Consider the following 26393-nt stretch of genomic DNA (forward strand, 5'->3'; position numbering starts at 1 on the left):
AGGGGCTCTAAATCAAGTGATTCCTCTATCCACCCAAAGTCACGCCTTACGTGAAGGGCGGGACTGCTATGCCTTATGGGTACTGGCACCTCCCTGAGGCTACAGTGCCTTCCCCCTCTACCTACCAACTGTCTGGCAGGGATCAGAAGCAAAGTGGGGCAGGGATGGCAGGGTGGGAGGTGGGAGGGTCCCAGGGCGGAGGCTGGGGAAATTACTTTTTCTCCACCTCAGTGGCCACCTAGGCCATTCTGTGACGGAAGCTCATGGGACAGAGCAAAAGGAGGGGATGTGGAGAAGACCTAGAGACAGGCAGAACTGGGGATGGATCTTAGTGCATCACCTACAAATCTTTTTGAGCTTCCATGGATGTTTCCCATCTGTCCTGAAATGATTTTCTCATGAGAGACATCACACCTACCCTGCTCATCGTTCTCTGGATGGAAAGGACCATAAGCTTTTAGCAGTAGGCCCAATTAAGAGCCGGTTCTTAACACGAAAGGGTTTGGCAAGGACAGGTACATGCAGGAAGAGAGAAGATGGCCAAATTGGGAAGGCAAATCGTAAGTGTAAAAGGGACCAACACAGGGAAGAAATCATGACATTTAGACTGTGCCTTAGAACACAAAGCCAGTGTGTGAAAGTGATGTCCGGAGTCTGCCTTGTTTCCCCAGCACTATGGATGGAAGTGCCCCTCTTCTGTCAGCTACAGCTCCCTGGGGCTAGCCTAAGTTCTCCATGAGAACACTCGGCTTTTGTGTTGCATGTCAACACTGCCATCTAGCGGCGTCGGCACATGCTGAGTCATCTGAATGCCCACCTCCTCAGTGGGTGCCACAAACCACCGCACACGTGGTTTGTGTATATAATCCCGGGTGTTTTCAGTAAAGGTCATGTGCTGTCTGAGGGAAGACTCCCCAGTGTGCCAACCAGAGACAAAGAGGTGGGAGGCTGAGTCACCACACTGAGGGTGGATGATGGCAAGAGCCTGCCAGACACGGGTAAGCCATGCTTTGTCAGTATGTTCTAAATGCAGGCTATTAGAGCCCCAGCATGGAGAGCATCGGGTTGAGTCAGAAGGCCCGACTATCCTAAATTTACCGCGACACAGAGTTAGCTGATGCCTATGGGATTGGTCCACATGAGTGAGCCTCCTCTATTCAAGTAAAACTGAAATGCAGAGAGAGTATAAATATGACTAAGCAAAGTTATAGACTCTTATTGACCAGTATCCAGTACCTGGAATGGTTTTAACAGTGATATGAGTCACATTACATTGGTGTTTGAAGGGTGAGCTTTATGGTAGTCTGTCCTTAACTGCCGTCATATCTTACGCTTTCATCTGAAGAACTTGCATGTATTTTCATGCTATGCCTTCAGGAGTAGCACGAACCCTTCTTATGTTCTCCACAGGCTTTTCTCCTATAAGGAGTCACAGGGTAGTCCCCAGTCCCCACTTCTGTCACATTCTATATTCGTGGTCTCATTTAAACCCATAGCTTTATTCTGTCTCCTAAGAGTCAAGCCCATATCAGCAAAGGTCTATCCTCCTCAACAGGACAACCTACTGCAACCCAGATGTTCTTGGGTTGGCCTCTGGCATGTCCTCTCTGACGACTTTCCAGAAACTCCAGATTTCTGTTGACACAAGCACCCGCAGTCCTTGCAGGCAGCCAGTCTCGCTTTGAGACGTAACTGAAGGTTCCTGAGCTCTTCCGCCTGTGACCTCTCATACCCACTCGGTAGCACACACACTGCTTCCAGTCTTTGGCAATCCATTCACGTTATCGCCACAGTGCTGGTCTGACTGTGCCACTTGTGAGCTTCCCCCAGAGTGTCCTGAGAGTAAGGATGTTCCCCTCACACCCCTCTGAGGATGCTTCAGGGAGAAGTCCAGAAGGGTCACAGAGCAAAACTGACCGAGAGGTGGTATGGTACCTGGTGGGTATTTACCGTGCCTCTCATCCACCCGTGCCATCTCCGCTCATGGCTCACCCCCAATCCAAAGGAATGGGATGCCAGGCTGCAGGCTGAGCCAAACAGAAAGGCTGTCCTTAGCTGCTCCAAATGCCTTTCGTTCAAATGGTTTTAGCATGTCCTGAGCACTGATGATGAGGACTCACATACCAGACAGCTGTGTTCTCCTATTTTATGCCTTCATTTCTTTTGGCTTCTCGTTACCTAGCTCAACTTACTGTGCAAGCTATCGACCCTATGGTTTTATAATGTTGGGCTAATTATAAGCCATCTACATTGAAATAAGCATCTGCTCTCCCTGGAACTGGGAACATTGATTTTGTCTGGCTACCCTGCCAGCGAGGACTCTGCGTATGGCTCTCTCTCCCACTGGGCACAGAGCAGACACTCAAGAGGACCTCTCATAAATTAATGGACTCTTAAAATGTCCTGAAGCATCCCTGTGTCAGGCAGCATTTCTCTTGAGGAGGGATTCTGAGCAGTCTGCAGCTCTTACCCACTGCATGCACCATTTTCCCCCTAGAAGGACAACGCACAAGAAGTGCCGAGAAGACGCAAAGGAACAGAAAAGCTAACAGATGACTGAGCGACTGATCCAGTGAGGACTAGAAGACAAGGGGCCAAAGAGAAGAGAGGGGTGAAAGTAAGGGGGAGCATATGCTTGAGGGATGAGGATGACTCTCCTGCCTGCACCAGGCAGGAGAAGGAAGATGGCAGAGCCAGAGAGGCAGAAGAACCTGGAGTCTCTTACACACAGCTGATAATAAGCAGCAGCTTGGACACACTCTGTAGGTGAAAACCGTTGGGAGTATCCTCGGGGATATGCCGTGTCTGCGTGGAACCTGTGGAAGAAGAAACAGGCTGTCGTTACCTTCACAGTCCACAAGTCCACACACTGCTGACAGGGTACCAGGGAACTGTGCATCATGCTCGCAGCGACCTTGGGCTCACATCTTGAGCCCTACAACATGCAAATCTGAGACTTGGGTCAGATAATTACTGAACAAGTGCGAAAATGTATCTATGTAACTCGGATACAGAGATGTGATTGGCTGGGGAAGACAGGCTATAATCAGCTACATGATGTCAGGGCAAGACATGTAACTTCTTTCAATCCATCTACTTAAATGTGACATCAATCATATTATCTAAAACATGTAACAATGGAGTGCTCTAGTTGAGGCTGGAATGGGGAACGCATGGGAAACAGTGGTCCTCTCCAGGCCCCACACAGCTCTTATAGACTCGCAAGCATGTACAAAGCATGCTGTGTAAAACACTGGAATCATAGTCTCTAGTCCCTTGGAGAGCCCCAGGTTTCCACGACAGAGAATATACATGAGGACTGAAAGGATGGATGACAAGAGGAAGAAGTATAAGAGGGGTCCACATCCCAGACAGGCAGGCACTTGGTGGATATGTGAGGGACAAGCGACATATTCTACTCATGGGTGTGCACATATGTGTCATGACAGAGGCATGCTGCAGCGTCATCTCATAGTCCCAACCTACACAGCCATTCCCACCTGCAACAGACATACCCGCCACGTGCTTGATCCTGTGGCCCACATCTTCATCAGTGGGTGTGGTGACAGGGCTCATCACCTCTTCCAGGTGAGGTACCCGCAGGTGGGCATGGGGGCGCTTCCTCCTCCGAACTGCTGAAGACTTATTGGCCTTCTCCTTGGGTGACTGTCTGTGCATCTCAGCCAGGTAGGTACTCTCTGTTTTGGTTAGCTCGGACTCTGTCAGACACAAAAGGTCCACGTCAGAGACATAACATAATGTCCACCGGAAGCAGCTCTCTAGGAGTACCATATTCCCATGACCGCACCCTGGGAAGCTGGCCCAGTGGGAAGATGACTCTCAAAGATGCCAAGGATTTTTGAGGCCAGTCTTGCTTAGAGGACCACGTTCCAACTTTGTACCTCCAAGAACATAATTTATATCACATATTTTCTAAATAGATGCCCTCAGGTATTTCTTATAATAAGATGACTCAATGCCGGTGTTGCTACATCTGAGGGGAGGCAAAATCACAGCCCCTCCTTAATGATCTTAAAGCTACAGACGCAGTCTCCCGGAAGATCCCATTCCCAGACATATCAAACTTGATGCTCATTTCAAGGGTAGAATTAGGGGCCCTGTGAAACCAATTCATGGTCTCAGACACCCCCGTGTTCTCCAAGTTTCCCATTCCCCTGAATGGCGGCCAGCAGCTGCACAGGCCAGCAAGGGAAGGTTCAGGATAGATGACGTGAGTACTGTGGCACCCACCTAAATGGCGGAAGTAGTCCTCCAGTCCACTCCAGAAGTTCTTCTCAATGAAAGTTTTTACAAACCCCCAGGGCTGTTTTCGATAGCGGAGCTCTGTGGAGACCCTGAGGAGCAGGCCAACAGAAACGAGATCAGCCATTCATACTGGGAAAACAGGTTTTGAAGCATAGAATAGAAGGTCAGAGGTTGGCAGTATGCGGCTATGCTGTGACTGCCTGGAGCATATGTGTGTGTAGGGAGTTGCGGGGAGGGGGAGGGATATATGCTCTGCAGCCTCCCAGCCAATCAAGAGAAAGTTTAGAAATGAAAGTCAAGCCCTTTTATTTGTTTTGTTTTTTGGTTTTTTTTGTTTGGTTTTTTTTTTTTTTTTGGTTTTTCAAGACAGAGTTTCTCTGTATTGTTTCGGAGGCTGTCCTGGAACTCGCTCTGTAGACCAGACTGGCTTCGAACTCACAGAGATCCTCCTGCCTCTCTGCCTCCCAAGTGCTGGGATTAAAGGCATGCGCCACCAATGCCCAGTTTAAGTCAAGCCCTTTTAAATCCAAGTAGGGATTCTAGTGCCTCATCATTTACAACTTTGAGTGTCTTCCCACCTGCCTGCCTCACCACGTCCTTCTGAGGGCCTCTCTCCCAACCACTGCCGTTGCTCCTGCAGTGGATCTCACTCTACCCTCCCACATGAAAGCCTTGCTCTCTGCCTCTTCCTTAGGCGTATGAACATCTGTCAGCAGACCTTCCCCAGCATAATGCCTGCACACATCAGGGCTGCTCGTCCTGACGCTCTGCCTTACCAGGGTGCTACCTTCCCCTGGGGCCTAACAGGAACATGGTCATGCTTGGAGTCTTCTTACATTCCCACCCAACATCTGTTTTCTGCATGGAGAATAGGCTAGCTCCTCCTGCGAATGTCTAGCTGCCATCAACCATGATGATTTTCAAATGTGTGTGTGCTGATTTTATAATTGGACTGCACACTTGCTGCAGTGTCATGGTTTGTATTTCTCCCTTCCTCTAAGTGGGCATCACTGTATCCAGAGCTAATTTCCTCTGACTGAGATGCAGAGAGCTGGTTGTGTTGGTCAGGATTAGGTTAGGTTTTTAGGAATTCATTGGCCGACAGTGGACACAACGGGAAATCCCATCACATAGGGCATGGGGCAAGGGGAGCAGGGTCCTATTGCTATGAAGTCAGTATGAACTGGGGTACAATTCTTGGCAAAGTCACCCTTCCGATAAATGAGGATAACGTGTTTCCTTGGGTTATTCTAAAAAAAGCCCAATTGATGTAGTTTACTTCCCTCTGTAGTTCCATTTAAAGCATACAAAATGAACAGCAGGCGTGGTGAAGATCTTCCAAAGAAGATGCAGAGAGCTCGAGGCAACACAGGGTGGAGAAGAATGAAGTCAGGTCGGGAAGGCGAGGAGTCGCAGAAAGACTCGGGGAGGACATACACGTGAGAGTGTGCCAGATCTCCTTCTCCCCAAGGGGCAAATGGGCACTGCATAATTTGGGAGCCTTTCCCCACCTACATCCACACAAGCCTTCACACCGCACACACCTGAGTCGACTCTTGTTCCGGGCCACGCGGGTGAGCGTGTAGCGATTGATGGTGTAGAAGTAATCGTGGTATGGCACATCGTGGGTAAGGACTTCAGCATCTATCACGTAGCATTCACTCTCCTGACTCGCTTTGTACATGGTCTGTGGGTAGGGAAGCACATTGACCAAAACTGAGGAGAAGTCAAATGGGAACATCACCTTTCCCCATGTTTCCGCCCCTGGGGTGCCGGATGGAAAGCGTGACATCACTTGACTTGGCAGCATCTCAGCTAGTGGGATGCCGCTGCCTCTGGACTAAACCAAGCCTGGATGCAGCGGCACCTCCCAAGTCCAGCTTAAATCCAGCTTTCATCCCTCGGGATGTGACAGCACTTCCAAACACACTCTACACTCGGTTCTTTCCTTCCCGCTCACCTGTGTCTCCCTGACAGTGGCGGTTTTGGGAGCCAGGGGGTTGGTAAGGGTGATGGTGTAGAGGATCACACGGCTCTGGTTTCCATTCTCCTCCTTTTTCCATGGGTGGAAGATGATATCTGAGGGTAGAGAAGAGCCCTAGGATGAGGGGGTGGGGAACAGCACAACTCCACTAGCCTGAATCTCCCCTCCAATGGACTCCTTGCTGTGCGCTGACTACTGACAGCCAGCCGCTCCCCTGGAAACCAATGGGAGTTTGAAAGTTGGGGGAGGAGGTGACGAGGAGGTGGAGTTGGAGCAGACAGGAGCCCATTGTGGCATTGCCGAAATTCTACAAAGAGCTCCAGAATGCTGATTGTTCCAAGGCTGGGGCAGGAGGGCTCGGGGCCACCTGCGGGGGTGCAGGCAACATTGGAATCACTGTGGCAAGGGTATCAGATCCCTAGGGAGTGTGGCACCCCATGACCTCAAGGTGCCTCTCCTTGCAGAGGGTGCCCTTGTTGCCTAGAGCTTTTGCTCAGAGGGGATGACTGGCATCTCTGAGAGGCAATCTGTGCTGTGGGAAAAACTAAGTGAGAGAGAGAGAGAGAGAGAGAGAGAGAGAGAGAGAGAGAGAGAGAGAGAGAGAGCAGAAGCTGAGCCCCCAGGGTACCAGATATGGATCCTCACTGGGCCCTTCTAGGCTACTTTCTACATGCTGATAAATAACAGCCTGGGCTTCGGATTTCTAACACTCCCAGTGCGAGGAGCCCCAAGGCCCGCACACGGAAGCACAGCTGAGGACTGAATGAGCCGATGCAATACACTCAGTACAGTGGGTGCCTCCCAAACAGCAGAGCAGCTTCCCTACAGTCGACACAGAGCCCTGTGGGGACAAAGCTGGCAGGGCCTGCTCGCTGGGGAATCTTTGGAGTCTGGTGGACAGTGGGCACATGAAAACCTGATGTACTAGTGACAGAGAGAGCCAGAGTATCTATCCTAGAGGACGTCTGGCAGCACATTTGGCCAGAAAGAGGAGCCTGTGACACCGGGGAAAGAACAGCATATGGAAAGAGGGAGGCAAGAAGGAGAAGGAGGAGGATGTACAATGGAGAAAAGCATGGACATTGAGGGAGGGGCTAGCCCGCAGGTCAGACCAGAGAAGCGCCGCTGCTCCATGAAGTCCCGGAGGAAGGGTGAGTTGGTGAACAGCAGGTCATAGAGTTTGTCCACGCTGAAGTTGAAGACCTCGTTCACATACTGTCTTCCACTCAGGTCCTCATAGAAGGCCTGGACCTCTCCTGTGCAGAAGAGTGGATGAAGAAGACAGTGACTGAGGAGGACAGAAAGCTGTTGTGACAACCCAGGGGGCACTGATATCTCTGTGGCAATGTGGGAACCACCTCCAAAGGAAGGGTGACTGGGATCATGGGCTCGCTGTTAATGCTCTTGCCCCTTCCACTTCCCGTCTCCGGGACGTTGGCTGCCTGGTCTGGGGTATGCTCTGAGATTCAGAACCCAGATTCTCACTTCCTTTCATGCTACGTGATGGAGAGAGAGGTAAAGGGATGCTCCAGGCGCGTGCTCAGAGGCTCACCTTCATCGTGGGTATCTGAAGAGTCGCTGAGCTCGGTGGGGATATCCTCATTGTCATTGAAGTCCAGCGAAGGGGAGGTCACCGGCGCAATGATCTCAATCTTCTCGCCTATGATGCTGTCGATGGCAAGCTCCTTCTCCAGGGACCCATCGCCCTCCATCACCTCTTCCTCCAGCGGCAAGCCATCAAACTGCAGTGGAGACCAAGAGTCACCCACCAGGGTCCCTCTCTGTGGATCAACTCTTCCAAAGGAGACCAGCAACCCAGCCTTAGATGCCATCCCATTCCCAGCAGCAGAGCTGTTCAGGAGCAGACTGAGGTCAGGTGCCAAGACTGAGAGGGGGCACAGAACCGAGCACTCACTGTCCTTTGCCTGCCATCCAAACGGCACCCTGGCCGACGAGCGGCACTCCCCTTCTAGGCCCTTTCTGGAGCTCTACTGCTCCCATGCTGCCACAATGCCAGCCTGCCTAGAAACAACACCCCTGTCCTCGGAATCTTGGAGGGCTTCATGGGCGAGTTTGGGGCTTCATTCTCTCACTGGCACCAGAAGGGAACCGATGCTATTTTAAAGCTAATCTCAGAAATAGAAAATGAAGGCTAGGCATCAACGACATTTTCATTCTAAGGCTGGTTAGCCTGGTCACCAGATGTGAAAGAAAGGTTCCCTCTTTTGAGAGTCCTTTCCCAAGGAACCCAGTCCCTTCTTGGTGACATATTCTAACCCTCCAGCAAAGTTCTGGTTTCTTTGCAACAGTGTTCCAGAGGAGAAAGGTACTCACAGACATTTTATATAGCCTCCATAAACCCTAGCAAAGGAACTTATCAACAAACATTCATGACATACGTGAATAAGCAATTAACTATCCTATGGTTCTATATTCATGTGTGATTTTGACTTTGGATCAAGGCAGGGACGCAGGGATGGGGGCGGGTATCCAAAAGCCAGGAAGGTTATCAAAAAAGAGAGGCTGTCTGGAGTATTCTACCAAGAGCTACACTATGAGAAGACTTAAAATACTTTTTAACTTCTCGTTTGTCAAACCAAATCATGTAAACAAGGTGCTGAAAATCTAGTTCTGGGCCTTTGGAATGTACCATAGCACTAAGAGCTCACGAGTTCTAGGATGCTCCTTTTGTCATGGTGACCACACAGAACCCCTTCCTACCTCCCTGCTCCCAGTGGGACTCATGTAGGGTTCATTAAACTAGGAGACAATGGCCACTAATTGGGGCAGGGATTTGCCCAGAGTGGACCACCCATACCGAGACCGGTGCTTCACTGCTTCCCGTAGAGGTCAGTGTGCTGTTGGTGATGGACTTCTTGGGCAGTTGGGGACTGGCATCAGGCTTGGTCTCTATGCTACTTTTGGATGAGCTGTCATTCACTTCATTCTCTTCTACAGGGATCTCTTCACAGTACCTAGAGAAGACACACACCCCCACCCACGAGCTTAGGTTACTCCTCGTGGAGAAAATCACCAGCTAGTCTAAGAACGTAGACCCGTCTATCGGTCTGAAACGATGGGTTTTCCTGCTTCTTCTCTTTGTATGCGACTTTGTGCCAACCAAAAAAGCTGCCCAACCAAAGCCTCATTCCCTTCTTATCCCACCTCTCCCTATCCTAAAACTTTTACCTGAAAACTCACCTTTTCTAGACCCCCTCTTTAGATGCATGTCTACATAAACAAAACCTCATCTCATCTTACTCTCTTCTGCTGCATCCCCATGCCAATCGTCTGAATCTAACATCTGGGCTCTGAGTACATGCTTCCTGTCTCAAACATCAACTCCCAAGACTGTACTCTGAATACAATACTCCCTCAGTAGTACTGCCCAAATCATAGATCATAACTAGCCAACGTCTCTTTACTGTACATCCCAGATGAAGGTAGGTATCGTTCAAGAGACACTACAAGAGTGCCACTGTCACTAACCTCACAGTGGTTGCTGGCACTAACATCTGCCTTCTACATTTAGTGGCATCTGGATATATCACAGCTCCCAATAAATCATTATGTACATTTAGACATCAGAAAACAGGGTGTGACAGAGCTAACATGAAAGCAATATTAATGCTGTTTCAAACCAAGGTCTAAGTACCCTCAATGCTCTTGCCTTGTTTTTTTTTTTTTTTTTTTTTTTTTTACTAGCTTGTCACAACATTTGGTCTCCACACACCTAACTGCTGTCAGTCACTAGCTCTTCCCATCTTTCTAACCTACCTGCAGCATGTAATGCAGTGAGAGCCCCCATCCTTAACTTCCTGAGCTTAGCTTCTAGTGCGAAACTCGCCTTCCTTTTTGGATGTTCTTTCTCTGCTTCCCTATCTTGCTGGCAGCTTCCAAGCCTAGTCCTTGAATGTCGTTTTACACTTGCTCCCTTGGAGGACTGAGCTAACTGCATGGTTATCCAAGAGTGACTCAGCCTTATAGTCCTGGCCCAAACTTCCCCATGAACCCAACAGCCAGCCTCAGCAGCCTATTTGATCTATCCCCCTAACTAGCAGGCGTCCCCATTTGCCTAAAACCAACCTTCTAATCTCAAAATCTTCTGCCAACAACATTCCCCATCTCATGTTTGGAACCACTCCAAAAGAGATACACCAACAAACTTTAAATCAAACCTGGGATTTGTTTCTGAGCATCTTCAAATCCTTCAAAATACTTTGAGGAACTAATTACTGACAGACCTACTACAACCACCACAACTGTCTATCCTCTAAATTATCATCTAGTGACCTTTCAACAGGTCCCTCATGTTCTCCACCTGAGTGTTTTTCCAACACAGAAGCCCTACTGGTCCTGTTTAGATGTTAACTCAGAACTTATCAACTGTCTATTACAAACCTGCCCATTCCTTTCTGCCTAAAAGCCAACTGTCACACTGGCCAAAAGACTACTACTAGCCCTGCTCTCTTGACCTCCTGGCTTCATCTCTGACAACTACTGTTACTGTTACTGTTCCCTTCATTGGTTCCTGTAGGGTGATACTCAGATACCATTTTGCAAATGAAGTCTTCATTGCCATTCTGATCCCCATATCCTTTGGGAAGCTCACCAAGGCCACACTCACCCCATGGTGTTAAAGTCATCATCTGGAGGCACGTAGTCCTCATCGTCACTGGTTAGACCCAGCTCGTTCCCATAGCACTGGTGGACAAAGTGCCAGAGCTCCTTGGGGCATAGGGGCTGCAAGAGATAAGAGCAATGACCCCAATCCTCCTTCCCTCAGGTCCCACCATTCAGCACAGGAGCACTAAGCCAGGCTTGGCCCCTTTAGGGGGAAAGAAGCCAAAGGACTCTCTTCCCAAATGAATAGAGAGGACATCTCTATGACAACACCGCCCACCTCAGATATCCCTGTCAGATGCCAGTTGCCTGCCTGAAAATGTAGATTCCAACAAAACCAAGGATGTCGACCTTTCTTGCCTGTCCCTTCAATGGAGCTTTGTAGAATGGGATTAATCGACCTTCTGAAGATGGGAAGCAGCCCTGCACTTGTATTAATACAGGGCCACAGTTATCTCTAAACACCCACAGGTACACTGATTCAGTCTTGCAACACCCCAGCCCTCTCCTGACAACCTGAGCATTTCCTTCTTCATTCTGAAGGGCAATCAATATGTGTACAATACTGTGTCTAGTTTTCAGTGTTTGCATATCAAGAAGGTGTCTATTTGTCCTCTTTAAAAATGCAGCCCTAATAAAAGCTAGTTTTCATAGGGTACAATTTCCAGAGAGAATCAAGGGAAAGAAACTAAGAAACAAAGTCAAAGAAACTAAGATCATGGGTAAAAACCATTATTGAGTCATAAACTAGAAAAAAAGGGAAGAAAGAGGTACTGACAAGTATATGGGAAGAGAGGGTAAGAGTGTAAGAAAAACAGATGTAGCCAAATAACTAAGAATAAATAAATAATTATAAATTCAAGAATCCTGACACCCGACCTTCTAAATAATATGAGAGGCCTCCAGACCCACACTTTGAAGGAATGGTTTAGGCATCTAGAAAAATACCTTAAGTCAAATTTCCAGTTTTCTGATTTAGTAGAACCATCTAGAATGACAGGTGGGTCCTGCTTCTCTACCAGCAGGTGTGGAATGCTAGCTTTCAGTGATGACTATAAGAAAAACTCCTTCATCTCTTATCTAGACCTCCCTTTGTATCTCTACCTACCTACCTACCTACCTACCATCTATCTATCTATCTATCTACCTACCATCTATCTATTATCTATCTGTCTGTCTGTCTGTCTATAGATCCATCCATCCATCCATCCACTGACAGAGGAACTTTATGCCCACTTCCCCTTCAGGGCTTACCTTTTCAAGGAGAGCATTCTGCCAGAGTCGGAACATCATCATGTATGTCCTATCCCGGGCCCCGAATGAAGTAAAAAAGTGCTAGATTGGAGCAGAAAATGCAGAGAAACATCAGTGAAAACTTACAACATAGTGAATGGAAGCACGGCCCTCCTTTCTTTCATTCAAAATACTCAGCCTCAAATGCTACTGACTGTCACTTACCCAAAATTGTCACACAGTGGGGATCTGAAATCTCTAAGTCTTCACTGTAACAAAGTCCTTCAATATTTTACCCAGACTCTTTACTGTATTTTTTTACTCCAGTTATAAACTATCTGTCTTCAAAAAGATAAAATTTCTTTGCACACCAACTGGAACTGGACAAGAGGTGAGCTGGGATACAGCATAAACAGGATGAGACAAACTTACTGACCCACCAACCTTCAACTAAATCTAAATATGCATATGAAGGCTACCTAACATAGTCCACAATCGCAAGACTCCAAACCAGGTGTTCTAGCTCAACGTTCCAAGTTCTAACATGCTACCCTAAGCCCTTGCTCAGCCTTGAACCCCCTGCTCACCCAGGGAGTATTTTCTAGAACTTGTACCATGCTTACTGCCTGCCACTTCAAACCCATTAGTCCAAAGTATTCTCACCCTTAAATCACCTTAGTGAAAGTGGGGAGATGGGGAGTGGGATACGGGGTGGGGTGCCTGGGCAGAAAGGTCAGAACTTGACAACACTCACCTTTTCTGAATCAGTACAGACTTGTATGGCGTTGGGAATGAGGCGAGCTGTTTTCTCTTTAGTCATAGAGCAGATGTCTTTCAAACGGACTGTCAGCTGGCATCCCCGTGGTGACAAGAGTAGGAAGCAAAAGAAGGTATTAGTACAATCAGGCAAAGAGTGTTCGCGTGACACTAGCAGTTGCCAGACAAAATCAAAATCGCAGTTCTCATACCTCTGGCCCCAGAAGGGACCAATTCAGAGATCATACAGTTTATACCTTATGCCACAGAAGTCATGCACTAAGGAACAACTGGGTCTTGTCTCCAGCCACAGGTACCTAGATTCTACAACCTGATACATGACAGGGGACCTGCCATTTTTGCCACTTACAAAATCATCTAAGTAACCTTTCTCCATCACAATTGATAAAATGCAGAACTCAGTGTGCAAGTCCGCTCTTCCGAGCCCATCAGTCAATGTCCTTTTCACCTTACTGCCTCTCTCTGCTGTAACACACCAGACAGAGCTATCTGCCTTTGCCAAAGGGAAAAGTTTTTATACTGTCCTCCACACCCAAGAGATGGGAAAGAAATGTATGGCACAAGAGATGACAGGGACTCGGAATCGGGTGTCCTCCAATGCTCAGGCACGAGTTTGTGCTAACTATATAAAGGCTGGGCTGGGGTTGGCGATGCACACCTTTAGTCCCAGCACTCGGGAGGCAGAGGCAGGTGGATTTCTGAGTTCAAGGAAGGCCAAGGCTGTCTGGGAGCTAGGAGGTAGGGGTGGGGGGACACGCACTATAAAGGCTTAGGAAGAACACAAAGTCGGTAAATGAAAACAATGGAAGCAACTAGCTTAGTCGCAGCCAAGATGATGCCCAGAGGGACAAGTCTGGGTCTTTTCCTCTTCTCTTTTTGCAACACTGGGGACCAAGCACAGAGAAGCCTGTACGTGCTGGGTTAAGTGGTATGCAGACTACCACTGAGATACAATGCCTGCCTCCCCCACCGTCCCCCACCAACCCATGTCCAAGTTCTTTACCAGAGTTTCCCATCGAAAGATGTTACTGTAGAAGCAGATCCAGTTTTCTGAGAGGTAGAGTCGGCCCTGAAGAAGAATGTCTCTTTGGAGTGCACATGAGTAATCTGTGGAGGAAGCAGGATGTGGAAACTCAGAGGCAGGGGACATTTTCAGCAAACCAGTGTACAGTGAGCATGTCACCCATCCCTGCAGCACTGGGGGAGACCAGCCATGCGCTGTTGATTAGGTGTGCAAGCCACTTGGTCTGTCGATCAGAATAGTCCCTGACGTCTCATGATAAGGACACAGAGGAGATGAAGCACACTACTGGCTGGTGGCAGGATAATGAAAGAATATGCTAGCCAATGATGGACCAGGTTTAAAACAATTGAAAAGGCCAGTGCTGCCCAATTCATTTTCATCCTCTTACTAACTACCATGGCAGCAACTGGCTCCATGGAGGGGCCATTTGCAGAGGGAAGGATGCTTTTGAATCCCTCCTGGGTGGGCTCTCAAGGATGCATGCCACAGGCATGGTGCTTGATCCTAAAATCCGGGACTTGAGATGTCGCCTGGTACCAGATCGACCCGCTTGCTTGTGTTGGCTCTCAGCCTCTGGTCAGAGGCAGCCTCAGTACTCTCTCTGGAACTCCCAGACTTCCTGGTTGGCCCCCTCCCAGGTTACTAACTTACCAACAATGAGGCGCTCCGTGTCTGGAAGTTGCTTAAAGAGCTTTCTGAAGTCTTCATTTCTCTGCTTGTAAGTCGGGCTTAGCACCTGCAAGACAACAGCCAAGATTAGCAAGATGTGTCCACACGCTGCAGGATTAGAGATGGATGCTGGAGTGGAAAGGGGGAATGTTTACATGTTTGTTAGAAAGGCAGAGAGAGGCAGATCTCTTCCCATAGTCCCTGAGAGGCCCGGTTAAGAATGGACGTGGGGAAATAACATAGGATTTGGTCCTGAAAAACCCTCCATGCAGCATTGGTCAGTGAGAAATACGGGGTCCACATACATCCCAAGAAAAGAAAGCAAGGAAGGAAACCTTCCAGGGTCTTCTCAGGACCTAAGATGCCAGCTATCACCGCCCTGCTTCCTGTCAGCTCTACCTCGGCAGCAGAAAGGACCCGACAGCCATGCTAGAGCTCTCAGTGGGACTTTGAAGAGGATTGGACACCTCTCGAAATTTGTTATGACTAACTCAGTGAGCTAAAGACATGATGTTTTTTAAATCATAAAACATGGCACTAAGTAAAATTTAAAAATCCAGTAACAGACAGAAAAGAAAGGGAAAACACACGTTGTGAAGTTAAAAGTACATCAGGCACACACAGGCATGATACTTCCTTCCCTATTTGCAACAGACATCTACCAAACCAATGTACAATGAGGAAACCGAGGCAAGAGAAAAGCCCCGTGGCAGACCCCAAGATGAGTGTCCATTCTCCATAAGTCACAGATGCCAGGAGAGAACCAAGGACTTGTACAGTGTAGAGAAGCAGATCCTAAAACTGCTGGGCATCCTGTACTGCTCATTCCCACAGACTAACATAGCAAACCCCCTTGGAAATTCCCCCCAGCCAGTGCAATAGTCAGGAACTCTGCCCTTTCAGAGCATACAGTCTTAAAAGCTTTAAAAAATGAAGGGAAAAAAAGATGGGCGCCTACGGATGAAGGACACTCAAGGATGATACAGAGTATACAACCTGGGGAAAACCACACATGAGGACACGGGCACATCTGCATTCCACCGGCCATGTGCTGACCTACTTACACACACACTAGGCTGCTGACCCTCTGCCAGAGACACAGGCCTGAGGGACAGATTGTCCTGCTGGCAGTGACATGTGGTTCCTGGCCTCTTACCCTGTCACCCACTTCCCTGGGAATCCACAGGCACACAGCTGGTAGGGGATGGACCCTTCAACTGTTTGTGTGCCATCTTTCTATGAAGTTAAGTGGCCCACGTGGAAACAAAGTCCGGGAGTGATCACGTCTGAACCCGGTGCTGCCAGCCTCTGCTACAGCCTAACACTGACTAGAGGAAGAGGAACATGAAGGGAGTTAGAGGGGGAGAGAGGGAGGGAGGGAGGGAGGGAGGGAGGGAGGGAGGGAGGGAGGGAGGGAGAAAACTGTGTGGGTTCAGTTTGGGTTGATGCTCCAAGAGGGAGAGAACAGACAAGAGCTGAGGAAAACAAACTTCTCGTCAATCTGTCTATAACATGAATTTCAAGCTTTGGTTCTTGACTTAATTACATATGTCACATTAGAGGCCTAGCTACCTTCCCCAAAGTATACCACACTATCATATAATGTCAGACTTCCCAGATCACCTATATGAGCTTGAACCAGGTTTCTACACTGGTAGAGGAGGGTATCCAGAATCTTATCTATCTTACGATTTCTATGGCTAGAAAAGACTTTAGGCAAGCCAATGGTGGCACACACCTTTACTCCCAGCACTTGGGAGGCAGAGGCAGGCAGATCTCTGAGTGTGAGGCCAGCCTGGACTACAGAGCTGGTTCCATACAGCCAGAGCTACACAGAGAAACCCTGTCTCAAAAACAAAACTAAACAAAACCCAAATAAACGAAGACCTTAGATACAACAGTCCTCCAACAATCACTAAATACTGCACAAATGTCCAGCCCCTCAGGACAGAATCCGTGCACAGGAAACCCATGCTCGACAACCTGACTGACTGCTCTTATAGTCCTCATCGTATCTCACCTTCTGGACAACTGCCAGCACTCCACAGCAACCACACGTCCACCACATACGTCACCACACCTCAGCGCAGGGTAGATTTCATTACCCCGCTCCATACTTGTGGGAAAGGAGGCAGAGGTTAAGTAGCTGGCCTGAGGAATGTGGAGACCCAGTGGGAATGGAACATGAGTGTTATCCAACTGATAAAAAGAAAACCACAGGGCTTCCCTGCAACAGCACACTCGTGGGAGGAGACAGTCGCCTGCTTTGAGGCTCCCACTAGCTCTCACTTCCCTGGGTGAGTCTTTACAAAGTTCCTGCATGAGGAGCAGCCTACCAGGGGGGCCTCCAGTCCACTTCAGGGGCAACCGAGTATCAGGCATCAAGTAACCTGATGCCTAGAGTCCTCCTAGTTCCAATATTTCATCCTCTTCCCTGGGCTTCTACCAACCAATGAGAGAGTTCCAGGACCCACAGAGATGGGGGCACAGGAGACTAGGCACAATCTCCCAAAAGTGAGCAGGAAATGACAATAAGCTGTAGCGAGGGATAGGGAAAGTCTCCTTACTCTGCACTTGTACCTAGCTGTCCTTATTTCACTGTCTGTTGATGTAGATGGTAGGCCAGTTTCTCTGTGCTAAAGTAAAAAGACACATTGGGTGGGAATAATTGGCTTTCCATCCCATGCCCCTTCGATGCTGGAGAGCCTTTATCAGCCTGCACCCACTCCCTATGTACACGTAAAACATTCTCTTCCAACAGTGAGGCAAGGTTCAACTCTGCAAAATGGCCAAAGAATTCTGGCTCAAGGGTTGTCAAGTCTGAGGCTCTCAGCAGAGCCAAGTGTGGCATGAGCGAGCACACAGAATAGCCACAGAGACACAGAGAATTCAGGTTACACACTCACGGCTGGGATTTTCTCAGATCCATGCCAGCAGTAGCATTCCGCACCAACAGGTGCATCAGCAAGCCTCTTCAAGTACCACAGCAGAGACTGGCTGTCCAGTTCCAGCAGGAGGCTCCAGAGGACCCCAGACTCTGTCAGAGATTCCATCACCCCCAACAAATGTCCCAGCCAAGCGGCCCAGGTCCTTACGCTGATTCTCAGATTCCCTCGGAATGAAAACAGTGAGGCTTGCCTGGACTGAACACAAGGTGCTCTCTGGCTTCTGCAGAACCCTGGGTGGTGTCTTCTCCTCTCTTAACGCTGTGCTCCCAGCGCAAACTCTCACAAAGGAAAAGATACAATAAGCCCGGTTCTCAGAGCAGGCTGGCTGGCCAGTGTCCCACAGATGGACTCCGCTTCATCCTCCCCCCTGTCTTCAGTCTGGGGACAGCCCAGAGGGGGTGTGGTCAGGCAATACTCCCTGGTGGGTGCAGCCACTCAAGAGTCCAGTGAGGTCCAAAGACACAGATACAGCAGGCGCACAACACAGGCTGCCAGTTGCGGAAGGGCAGCCCCACGTGAACAAACTTTGCAGAGCAGGGCTACCCACAGCTGGGTCCAGAGGTCTATTTCCACCGGCTACTCACACTCGGGGTGACTCACAAGCGACTCTTCGGAAGCTCCAGAGAGGCCCATGATGGCCCAGATCTTTAGTCCAGACTGGCCCGTTTAGTCAACGCACTTTCTATCCCCCATCAGACGAGGACTGCGGTGACTCATGTCTCTCACCCAGGCAGAAGGGGTCACCACTTAGCTGCAGCATAGGGCGCTCTCCTCCCCACCCCTGCACACACCCCTTTTGCCTCCAGAAGGCACTCCTTTCAGCTGGCCAGCAAATGACTTCTTTGTTAAGAGTCACTGGGGCCTGAGGGAGGGGAGGAGGGAGGCAGGGCTGGTGGGCAGGCAAGGCCAGAGCCCCGCACATGCTTCAAGTTACAGGATCTGGGTGATGGGCCTGGCCAATGTCCTGCAGTAACCCCAGGCCTAGCTTGGCCTCAACCAGCAGATGTTTCCTGCAATGGAAAGTTGCTGGCCACGGCTCTCAGTGGAGGAAGAGAAGGGGAGGTGCCCAGGGCATCACTGCCCTGGTGAAATCGGAAATCTGAGACTGAATAGAGCAGGGGTTTCTTGAGAGACAGCTCTCCTCTGAGGAACCCGTCTATTCCGCAGCATCTCTGGTGTGACCACAGCGAATGTGAGATTCTCCAAATGTGGCTGGGCACAGAGAAGTCGGACAGACAGCCTGAAGAAGATGAGGCCAGCCTGAGGTGCTTTCCCAAGGACTAGGCCCCATCTTCCATACATAGAGGCATAGGATCAAAGCCAAGCAGACCCCCCCAGGCAAGCTGCTCAGACCTTGGGGGCAAAATAGAGCAGACCTTCTGGACCCTGGTGAGGAGGGAGGCAAGTCAAAGAGACAGCAGCCAGGCCCCTGGGGCAGAAAGGGCTCTAAAGTGGTTCTCATCCTGTGGGCCATGACCCCTCTGGGGGTTGAATGACCCTTTCACAGGGGCTGAAGGTCACATATTTATTTACATGACAACTCATAACAGCAGCAAAAATAACTTTACAGTTGGAGGTCATCACAACATGAGGAACTGTATTAAAGGGTCCCTGCATTAGGAAGGTTGAGGCCACTGCCCTAGACAGAGAGATAGACTCGGGGAGTAACCAGTGCTGGGAATGGTAAGGCGTGGACTCCCACGAGATCCTAGAAAGAAGCGAGGCAGCTCCCTCGCTCTTAGGCTTGGACTGATGCATCATGGGTAATGCTCCTTTGTCTTATAAACCTTAGTAGTATGGAACTTTCGCATATTTAAAAAAATGACTCCAGTGAGGCCAAAGAATACAGATTCCTGGGTCTCAGACCCAAAGACTCCAGTTAAGAGGAACATGACAGTCACTGTTAGGGTAGAGGGGAAAGAATCCTTGCCCAAGGCATCTTCTAATTCCCTCCTCTTTCCATCTTGAGGGACACCTGCCTTCATCCAGCCTAACTCCGGACGCCATCTTTCCCAGGAATGAGCTGCCCTTCAGTGCATTCTTCTCTAGCACTTAGTGTGCCATATACTGTATAAAAGGTATCTACCACACGAATGCATCCCCTGTCTCTCTACTGGCATCTTGTCACCACACCCCCACACCCCTACAGATCCCTAGGTCATAAGCCTGGTTTCTTGGAGCATACTCCCTGCGCTGACTCTACGCTAAGACCAGATTCTCTCTGCCTACGGTCCTCAAATTTTGCTGACAGGTGATTGCAGTAAGCCTGTTTTCCAGTGGGAACACAACACCTCTCTTCAGGCCCACACCACACCCATTATATAGGCAGTGCAGACAGTCCTTGGAGACTCTGGGAACTTAACTGAAATTCCCTGCAAACACTGGTATCTAGGCCACAGACACAGGACAGGTGAGATGGTGACATTCTGGACAAGACCGGGACAGTTTACAGCCAGAGAGATATCGCCACAGGAGATGAGTCTTAGTCTGCATTAGCCCTTGAATCCAACCCCCTCACCAAGGGCTGGGCAGGGCAGGGCCAGAGCTGCAGAAGCCGGAATTGGCTCTTAGCTAAACATTAACTCTACAGCAAACACTGGGTGCTGGGACCAACTGGTACCCTTTCTCCAGCCTCAGCAGGAAGGAGGGGGTGAGAAAGCCCAGGTTAAAAAAAAATAGATTTTGGTTCAGCATTGACCTCACCTAGGAAGAAACCAGTCACAAAGGAAATCCTGGTGCTTCAGCCAAATCCGGTAGGCAGAAGCCAGATGTGGGTGGGACGAGGAGACGAGGGGAGGCGACCAAACATGGGGTGGGCATGGGTGCAATGCAGAAGGGGGAGGAAAGGGTAGGACTGGGATGGGGGTCTCATCTGGAGAAGTCACACCACCACTGGAGTGAAGCGTGGCGCTGACGGTCACGAGGGTAACAGTCAGGGAGATTCTTCAAAGTCATGGGTAAAAATCGTTGGTGGGGACAGATGGACATAGAGGAAGGACAGTCCTTGGAGGAAATACCAGGCACTGGGTGTGTCATCTCTGCTACCCCCCAACACCTACATCCACTCCTACAAAGCTTTGTCCTACGGTTCTCGAACCGATGCCAGCTAGACTTGCCGTGTCATCCCCGGGATCGGCACCAATCCTCCTTCCCTTCTCAAAGCCAGCTTTCCTAAAAGAGGACAGTGTCAAACAATGTGGGTGCTGTCTCCAGCAGTTGCCCTATTCTAGGTTTTGTCCCTAAGTTGCTATGGAAACACTAACACCCCTGGAATGAGGCATAAGGCCGTTCCGCCAGGAACTCAGCAAGGCCAGTGCCTACTGGGACCAGGAAGGATCATGTTTAAAAGGCACAAGGTATCCCTCAGACTTCGGTCTGACCACCTTTATCTCCGACCACTGTTCCAAAAGCCATGTCAACTGATCCCTTAAGCTCCTGGGGCTGCACCTTTGTACTCCCAGGCTGGAGACGCTACTGAATCAAATGAATTAGTCAGCCCATGGTAATGAAGAGCAAGGACTGCAGGCAGTTGCACAGGACAGGGTCTTCGCACTCCACCCTGACTGAGATGCTCACCCTCCTCGGACTTTCCCCCACCTTGCTGGGGTCTAGCCACTTCCTTTCTTATGACTCACCCTGCAGGTCAGGCTAGTCTGTTATTTTGCTGACGGCTTCCCTTGGCCTGTTGTGGGACGATGAGCTTTTCTCTTCTGCAGACTGGTGGTCGTGAGGGTAGAGTGGCTTCCTCTTAAATTACACCCAGGCCCCTTGAGCAGGTCTCAGGGACTCCTATAGCGCTCAGCACTGTGCTGACCTTAGCCTGCCCCCAGGGCAGGGCATTATAAAGCTTTTGTCTGTCTAAAGGGATCCTAGTGCCAGGGACAGAACCTGAGGCATTGCAGCTGGTGAAATGACTCTAGAGGGGGAAAGAAAAGGACATTTACAGCCACCACACGAACAGGACACCAGGATTCTCTCTGAAGGTCAGATCCCAGCCGGCTGGCTAGCAGGGAGCAACAGAGGCGAAAGGTGAAGCAGGTCCTAACGACAACAGGCAGACTGAGAGCCTCGGAGGGGGAGCGCTGAGGGAGGGGTCAATCGAAGTTCCCCTGATGATGCATTTGAACACAAGTGTAAAAGGCACAGCCTCAGCACTCAGAGACAAAAGGGTACTTAGCCAGCCGGGGCCCAGCAAGTCCTACACAACCCTACACAGCAGGTGGCTCTCAGAGAAGGCAGGTCATAGATCCAAGTTCCAGCCAGGGCAACTGTGCCAATGTCCAGGGTAAATGTCCTGGCAGGGCCAGAGAGCACCCAAGGGAAACTTCTGCAGTGTCAAACAGACAGGCTAACTACACCAATAAGTGGCTCTGGGAAACTGAACCAGGGCACCTCTCTCGTCAGGCAGGGCGGAAGGACCCCATCCAACTAGCCTGTTTGGGTGCTGTATCCGCCTTGCCTCTCCACTACTGCAGCGACTCATCAACCTCTTCGGGAGCTACCTCTCGCACAGGAAATGCAGCAAGACGGGAGAGCGGAGGCTATGGACTGTGCGATCCCCATGCACGCCTCTTAGTAGCTGCAGCTAGGGAAGATTGGAAACTCTGCTTCTCATGCCCCGATGTCCACCTGCCACTTCTGCCTCCTCCTCCAGACTCCATCCTTTCTGCTTCCTGTACCAAGAGGCAGCAGCCCAGAGCAGGCAGAAAGGGATGTGTTGGTGGCCGTCCTGGAGGTGTGTCAAGTTCAACTGCAGACAGATGGTCCCTCCCACGCTCCAGCCAAGCGGCATGGCCTCCCAGCCTGCCATCATACTGAGTACTCAGATGTCACAGTTTCTCGGGATCAGGTTGAGGGAGGACAGGGAGATGGCGGGGGTGGGGGGAGTGGGACAGCTTAAAACTTGTAGCAATCAGGAAGAAACAGAAAGTCAGCCGGGTGACGGGAAAGCAGAGCAGAGGAGAGCGTGAAGAGGGAGGGAAAGGATGGTGGGTACAGACAGGGCAGAGAGCACGGAAGGGACAACAGTACAAGGGATGGGAAAGCAAGGAAAACAGCAGCAGCTGTGCGAAAAAACCATTTGAGAAAGGGAGGGATAAGAGCATAAGTCGCAACAAGGACAGGATTTATGTGTCCACATTTGGATGTTTTAATTGCCCAATACCACTGTGGCCATGTGCTTTCTGTTTCCCTCAGGCGACATTAATTTATGCAGTGCCACTCAAAAGGAGATTACCGGGTGGAGGATGCTGGGGTACTTGCAACAGCTGGGCCTGGACAGCTCCCACATACAGAGAGCTCCTCCCCCCAAGACACGAGTCGCAGATCAGCCTGAGGAGGCCAGAGGCCAGAAGACCCTTGGTGAGTCAGGGAGAAGGAAGAGGCAAGGGGAGGCGGAGCTCAGCTTCTCTTCCACCCACTGTCGTCTGAATCCTCGTAACAACAGGGGCCCTTTCGGGTGCTCTGTGGGGCTGTGGATGGTAGATCAATGAAAAGCACCTGGGATAGGCAGGCCCAGAGCAGCCAGGGGGAAGCCAGAGTGCTCTCTGACATGTGTCTAACCTTAAGGAGCCACTCATTATCATGTTGGAACACACACATGGTCCATAGGGGTTGGAACACATACATGGCCCATAGGGGGGATTTGAACCCACAGCCCCACATTAAACGCAAGCCTCTCCTTAGACTCTTCCGCTGCTCCCTCCCGCCCTGTCGTTTCGCCATCCCGGTAGCTTCTCCATGCCTCGGCTCCCACTGGAGCAGAAGGAGGTACAAGCGGAGATGAGCTGGGGTGGAGGAGGGGAGTGGTATTCTCAGCACAGACAGGCTCAAAGAGGGGGAGACAGGGTCTGAAGCCAGGCCATAGTGCCCAGCCACTCTTCCCACTGGGCAGTCGTCCCCCCCCCCCAGGCCATAGAACACGTGACCAGGGAAGGCTGAGAGATGACCTGGTCTGTGTGACAAGGAGAATGGGGTCTTCAGAGACTGCACACACCACAAAGCCTTGTCAGGGTCCAGCAACCATTAAGCCCTTCGTCAGGCACATTCTCTGGGGGACACTGGGTGTCTGCAACACATCCTGTCACATAGCAGAGTCTCTCTACTCCAGCTCCCCCAAGATGTCTTGGCTAGTGGATACCAACTTTGGCCTTCTGGCTCCCCTGACCCCAGATTTCTGTCTGGCACTGAAATAGTCACCTCCCGCCATGGCTGCTCCCTTACTTCATACAGGGCACTAGATGAGAAAAGCAAAGAGGCCAGTCATTTCTTCTGTCCCCAGATCAAATCCGCCTCCCCAGGACTTATTCATCCTGCTATAGATGGGGACTGCCGTATCTATTTTGGGACTGGCAAGGACCAAAACTCACAGAGAACCCAAATTGTACTTTACCCTTTTCCTGCCCACCTCAACCCTACCCACTGCACCCCACGCCACCCCCACACCCATTTTACTATTACCCACAATAAGAGAAACAGAAATACTTACATTGTACCAACTCTGGCTTTTCTGAAAAGACAAAAATAAAAAAGAGAACGAAGTTAGTTAGGGAAGAGATGTTGGGAGTGGCTAGAGTCTTCCTTCCCCCTGGGGTGAAGGTAACACAAACAGCAGAGGATGGCCAGGGAGAAGGAATCCAAATGCAGCTGAATGCTTCCCATGTCGATGCTCAGGAGGGTCCTCCTTTCGCAAGACAGTTCCAGAAAGAAGGCCCAGGGAGCAGTCCATGCTGGAAGCCCCGCCACAGCAGGGGCGGCTGGAGATGCAGGCAGTGGCAGCACTAGCTAGCGGTTGACCAGAAGGGAGTCAGAGCCCCATCCATCGCCATGTTCTACCGATGGGGGCGTGGGATGTGTGGTATCCAAAGCCTAGTCCCCAAGTGGGTTTTGACTAGAAGCAAAGTCTAGGTGGAGCCCAATACAGCCTTCTGCTCCAGGTCGCCTCTGGCAAAGGCAGGGTGGAATATTTTGGCGATAGGGGTAGGGGAAGAAGAGGCAGCCTAAAGTCACCCTATGCTCCTAACTGGCAGGTGAGTAAATTCTTCCCGTCTCAACAACTGGCTGACCTCCTGACAGCTAAGGGCAGAGGTTCGGCAGGGGAAGGAGAACTGTTGTCTCAGAAGGCATCTCCCAGCCCACGGTGTGACAACTCAGCATTCGCACACCACATCCTGTCCCAGCTCTACAGTCGAGGAATTCTCATTCCGATCTCCCCAAGGGATCTGAAATATTCTAATGAAAGACGATGAATGACTAGAGTGTGCCATGTCTGTTTCCAACCTGTAAGCATTCTGTGTGGATGTGAGAAACTTGACCAACAGGTCAAAGTCTCGATGTGATGCCAGAGGCATGGAGCCTGTGCACAGTTGGCAGCCTGGAGCTTCTGTCATCACTGCAGAACTGGGCAGTCACTGTGCCAGCTGGTGAGGGGTGCGTGTGTGTGTGCGTGTGCGTGTGTGTGTGTGAGTGTGTGCGTGTGTGAGTGTGTGCGTGTGTGCGTGTGTGTGAGTGTGTGTGTGTGAGTGTGTGTGTGTGCGTGTGTGTGCGTGTGTGCGTGTGTGCGTGTGAGTGTGTGTGTGTGTGTGTGCGAGTGTGTGAGTGTGTGTGTGAGTGTGTGTGTGTGAGTGTGTGTGTGAGTGTGTGTGTGCGTGTGTGTGTGAGTGTGTGTGTGTGTGAGTGTGTGTGTGTGAGTGTGTGTGTGAGTGTGTGTGTGTGTGAGTGTGTGTGTGTGTGTGTGTGTGTGTGTGTGTGTGTGTTGGGGGGGTGGAGATGACTAGGAACCAGGTTGTGAAGGACTGACTGTCTGACACCTTGGCCTCTACTTTGGTGGCCGGGACAGGCAGTGGAAGGGGATCAGGCATGAATGTGCTTCTCCCTTACACAGATTTCACTGACCAGCCTGCCCAGGGCAACAGGTAACAAGGCAGGCATTCAGTCCCCCTCTGCTAGGGGTTCTCTGTAGTCATTCCTCAAAACATGTCACTGGGGCCTAATCTAGATGGCACGGTCTTTTACACTAGGTCCCACCCCCTCCTCCAGTCCAGAAGTTGAAGGCCAAATCCACATATCCAAGACTACTTTATCACAGGGTGGGAATTGCCAGCTGGCAGGAAGGAATTCTGGACTTGAACATTCCCATCCTTCAGCAAAGGCTACATACAACATGCCTGGAGGAGAGTGGCTGGATCAAGAAAGTTGTATCTAATGGAACCTGCATTTCTACAGACTGTTTGAATGGTCACTGTGACATGGTTAACTGCGCATCATGGTGACAGCAAGCATACTCTTGCAGTCACCACCCAAACCATCCACAGTTATCCTGTGATACACCAGTCCTGACCCAAGCTAGTTGCCTGCATCACAGATGAGGAGAAGCTCTCAACTGCACCTAAGCACTTCATTCCTTGCAACGTTTGTCTACAACTCAAGAAGGAAAGGGGTGATGGGGAAAGGACCCTTTGTGATCCTCAGACACGGTGCCTGCCTTCTGCCCGTGCAGACAGAAGTAGATCTCTTTCTATGCATCATCAAGATGTTAGTCTCTTAAGAAACTACTTGAAACAAACAGCTTTCGAGGTCTCAAGAGCTTCAGTTAGAAATACCTGTCTCATCTCTACCAAGCTCCATGAAGCCTTTACATCTAACACGTGTTATCTTAGGAAGTGAGAGCCAGGAAGGAAGTCTAAGAACTGAAAGAAATGAGTAAGGTTTCCTCTAAAGGACTTTGGAGGCTGTGCCCGGACCACAGCTCTACACAGTGCCTTATCTGCCAGCACGGAGGGTGCCTCAGGGACATGTATACGAACATCTCCAGTGACATCCACATTAGCCCTCAAGACTGTCCAGCAGGAAGGAGTTCCTAGGGAAGAAT

The 26393-nt window shown here is 50.2% G+C and overlaps 1 protein-coding gene across 12 annotated transcripts in view; it reads right to left on the reverse strand.

Annotated features, from left to right (window-relative positions):
• Nucleotides 1–26393, reverse strand: part of Gramd1b (GRAM domain containing 1B) — a 175936-nt gene that overhangs the window by 15595 nt on the left and 133948 nt on the right. For 11 of the 12 annotated variants that reach the window (XM_040729820.1, XM_040729818.1, XM_040729819.1 and 8 more), the window contains 14 exons: nucleotides 24012–24032; nucleotides 14559–14643; nucleotides 13887–13990; nucleotides 12861–12956; nucleotides 12128–12208; nucleotides 10878–10993; nucleotides 9069–9225; nucleotides 7803–7992; nucleotides 7363–7506; nucleotides 6227–6345; nucleotides 5811–5953; nucleotides 4252–4355; nucleotides 3516–3719; nucleotides 2726–2816 (listed from right to left, as the gene is read on the reverse strand). In XM_040729820.1, coding sequence (XP_040585754.1) covers nucleotides 2726–2816; nucleotides 3516–3719; nucleotides 4252–4355; nucleotides 5811–5953; nucleotides 6227–6345; nucleotides 7363–7506; nucleotides 7803–7992; nucleotides 9069–9225; nucleotides 10878–10993; nucleotides 12128–12208; nucleotides 12861–12956; nucleotides 13887–13990; nucleotides 14559–14643; nucleotides 24012–24032 — 1655 coding nt within the window. Of the gene's footprint in view, nucleotides 1–2725; nucleotides 2817–3515; nucleotides 3720–4251; nucleotides 4356–5810; nucleotides 5954–6226; nucleotides 6346–7362; nucleotides 7507–7802; nucleotides 7993–9068; nucleotides 9226–10877; nucleotides 10994–12127; nucleotides 12209–12860; nucleotides 12957–13886; nucleotides 13991–14558; nucleotides 14644–17482; nucleotides 17684–24011; nucleotides 24033–26393 lie in introns of those variants that run through there. The other variant, XM_040729826.1, reaches the window with a different exon arrangement.

Source organism: Mesocricetus auratus, unplaced genomic scaffold (assembly GCF_017639785.1).
Source record: "Mesocricetus auratus isolate SY011 unplaced genomic scaffold, BCM_Maur_2.0 Super-Scaffold_100022, whole genome shotgun sequence".
NCBI lineage: Eukaryota > Metazoa > Chordata > Mammalia > Rodentia > Cricetidae > Mesocricetus > Mesocricetus auratus.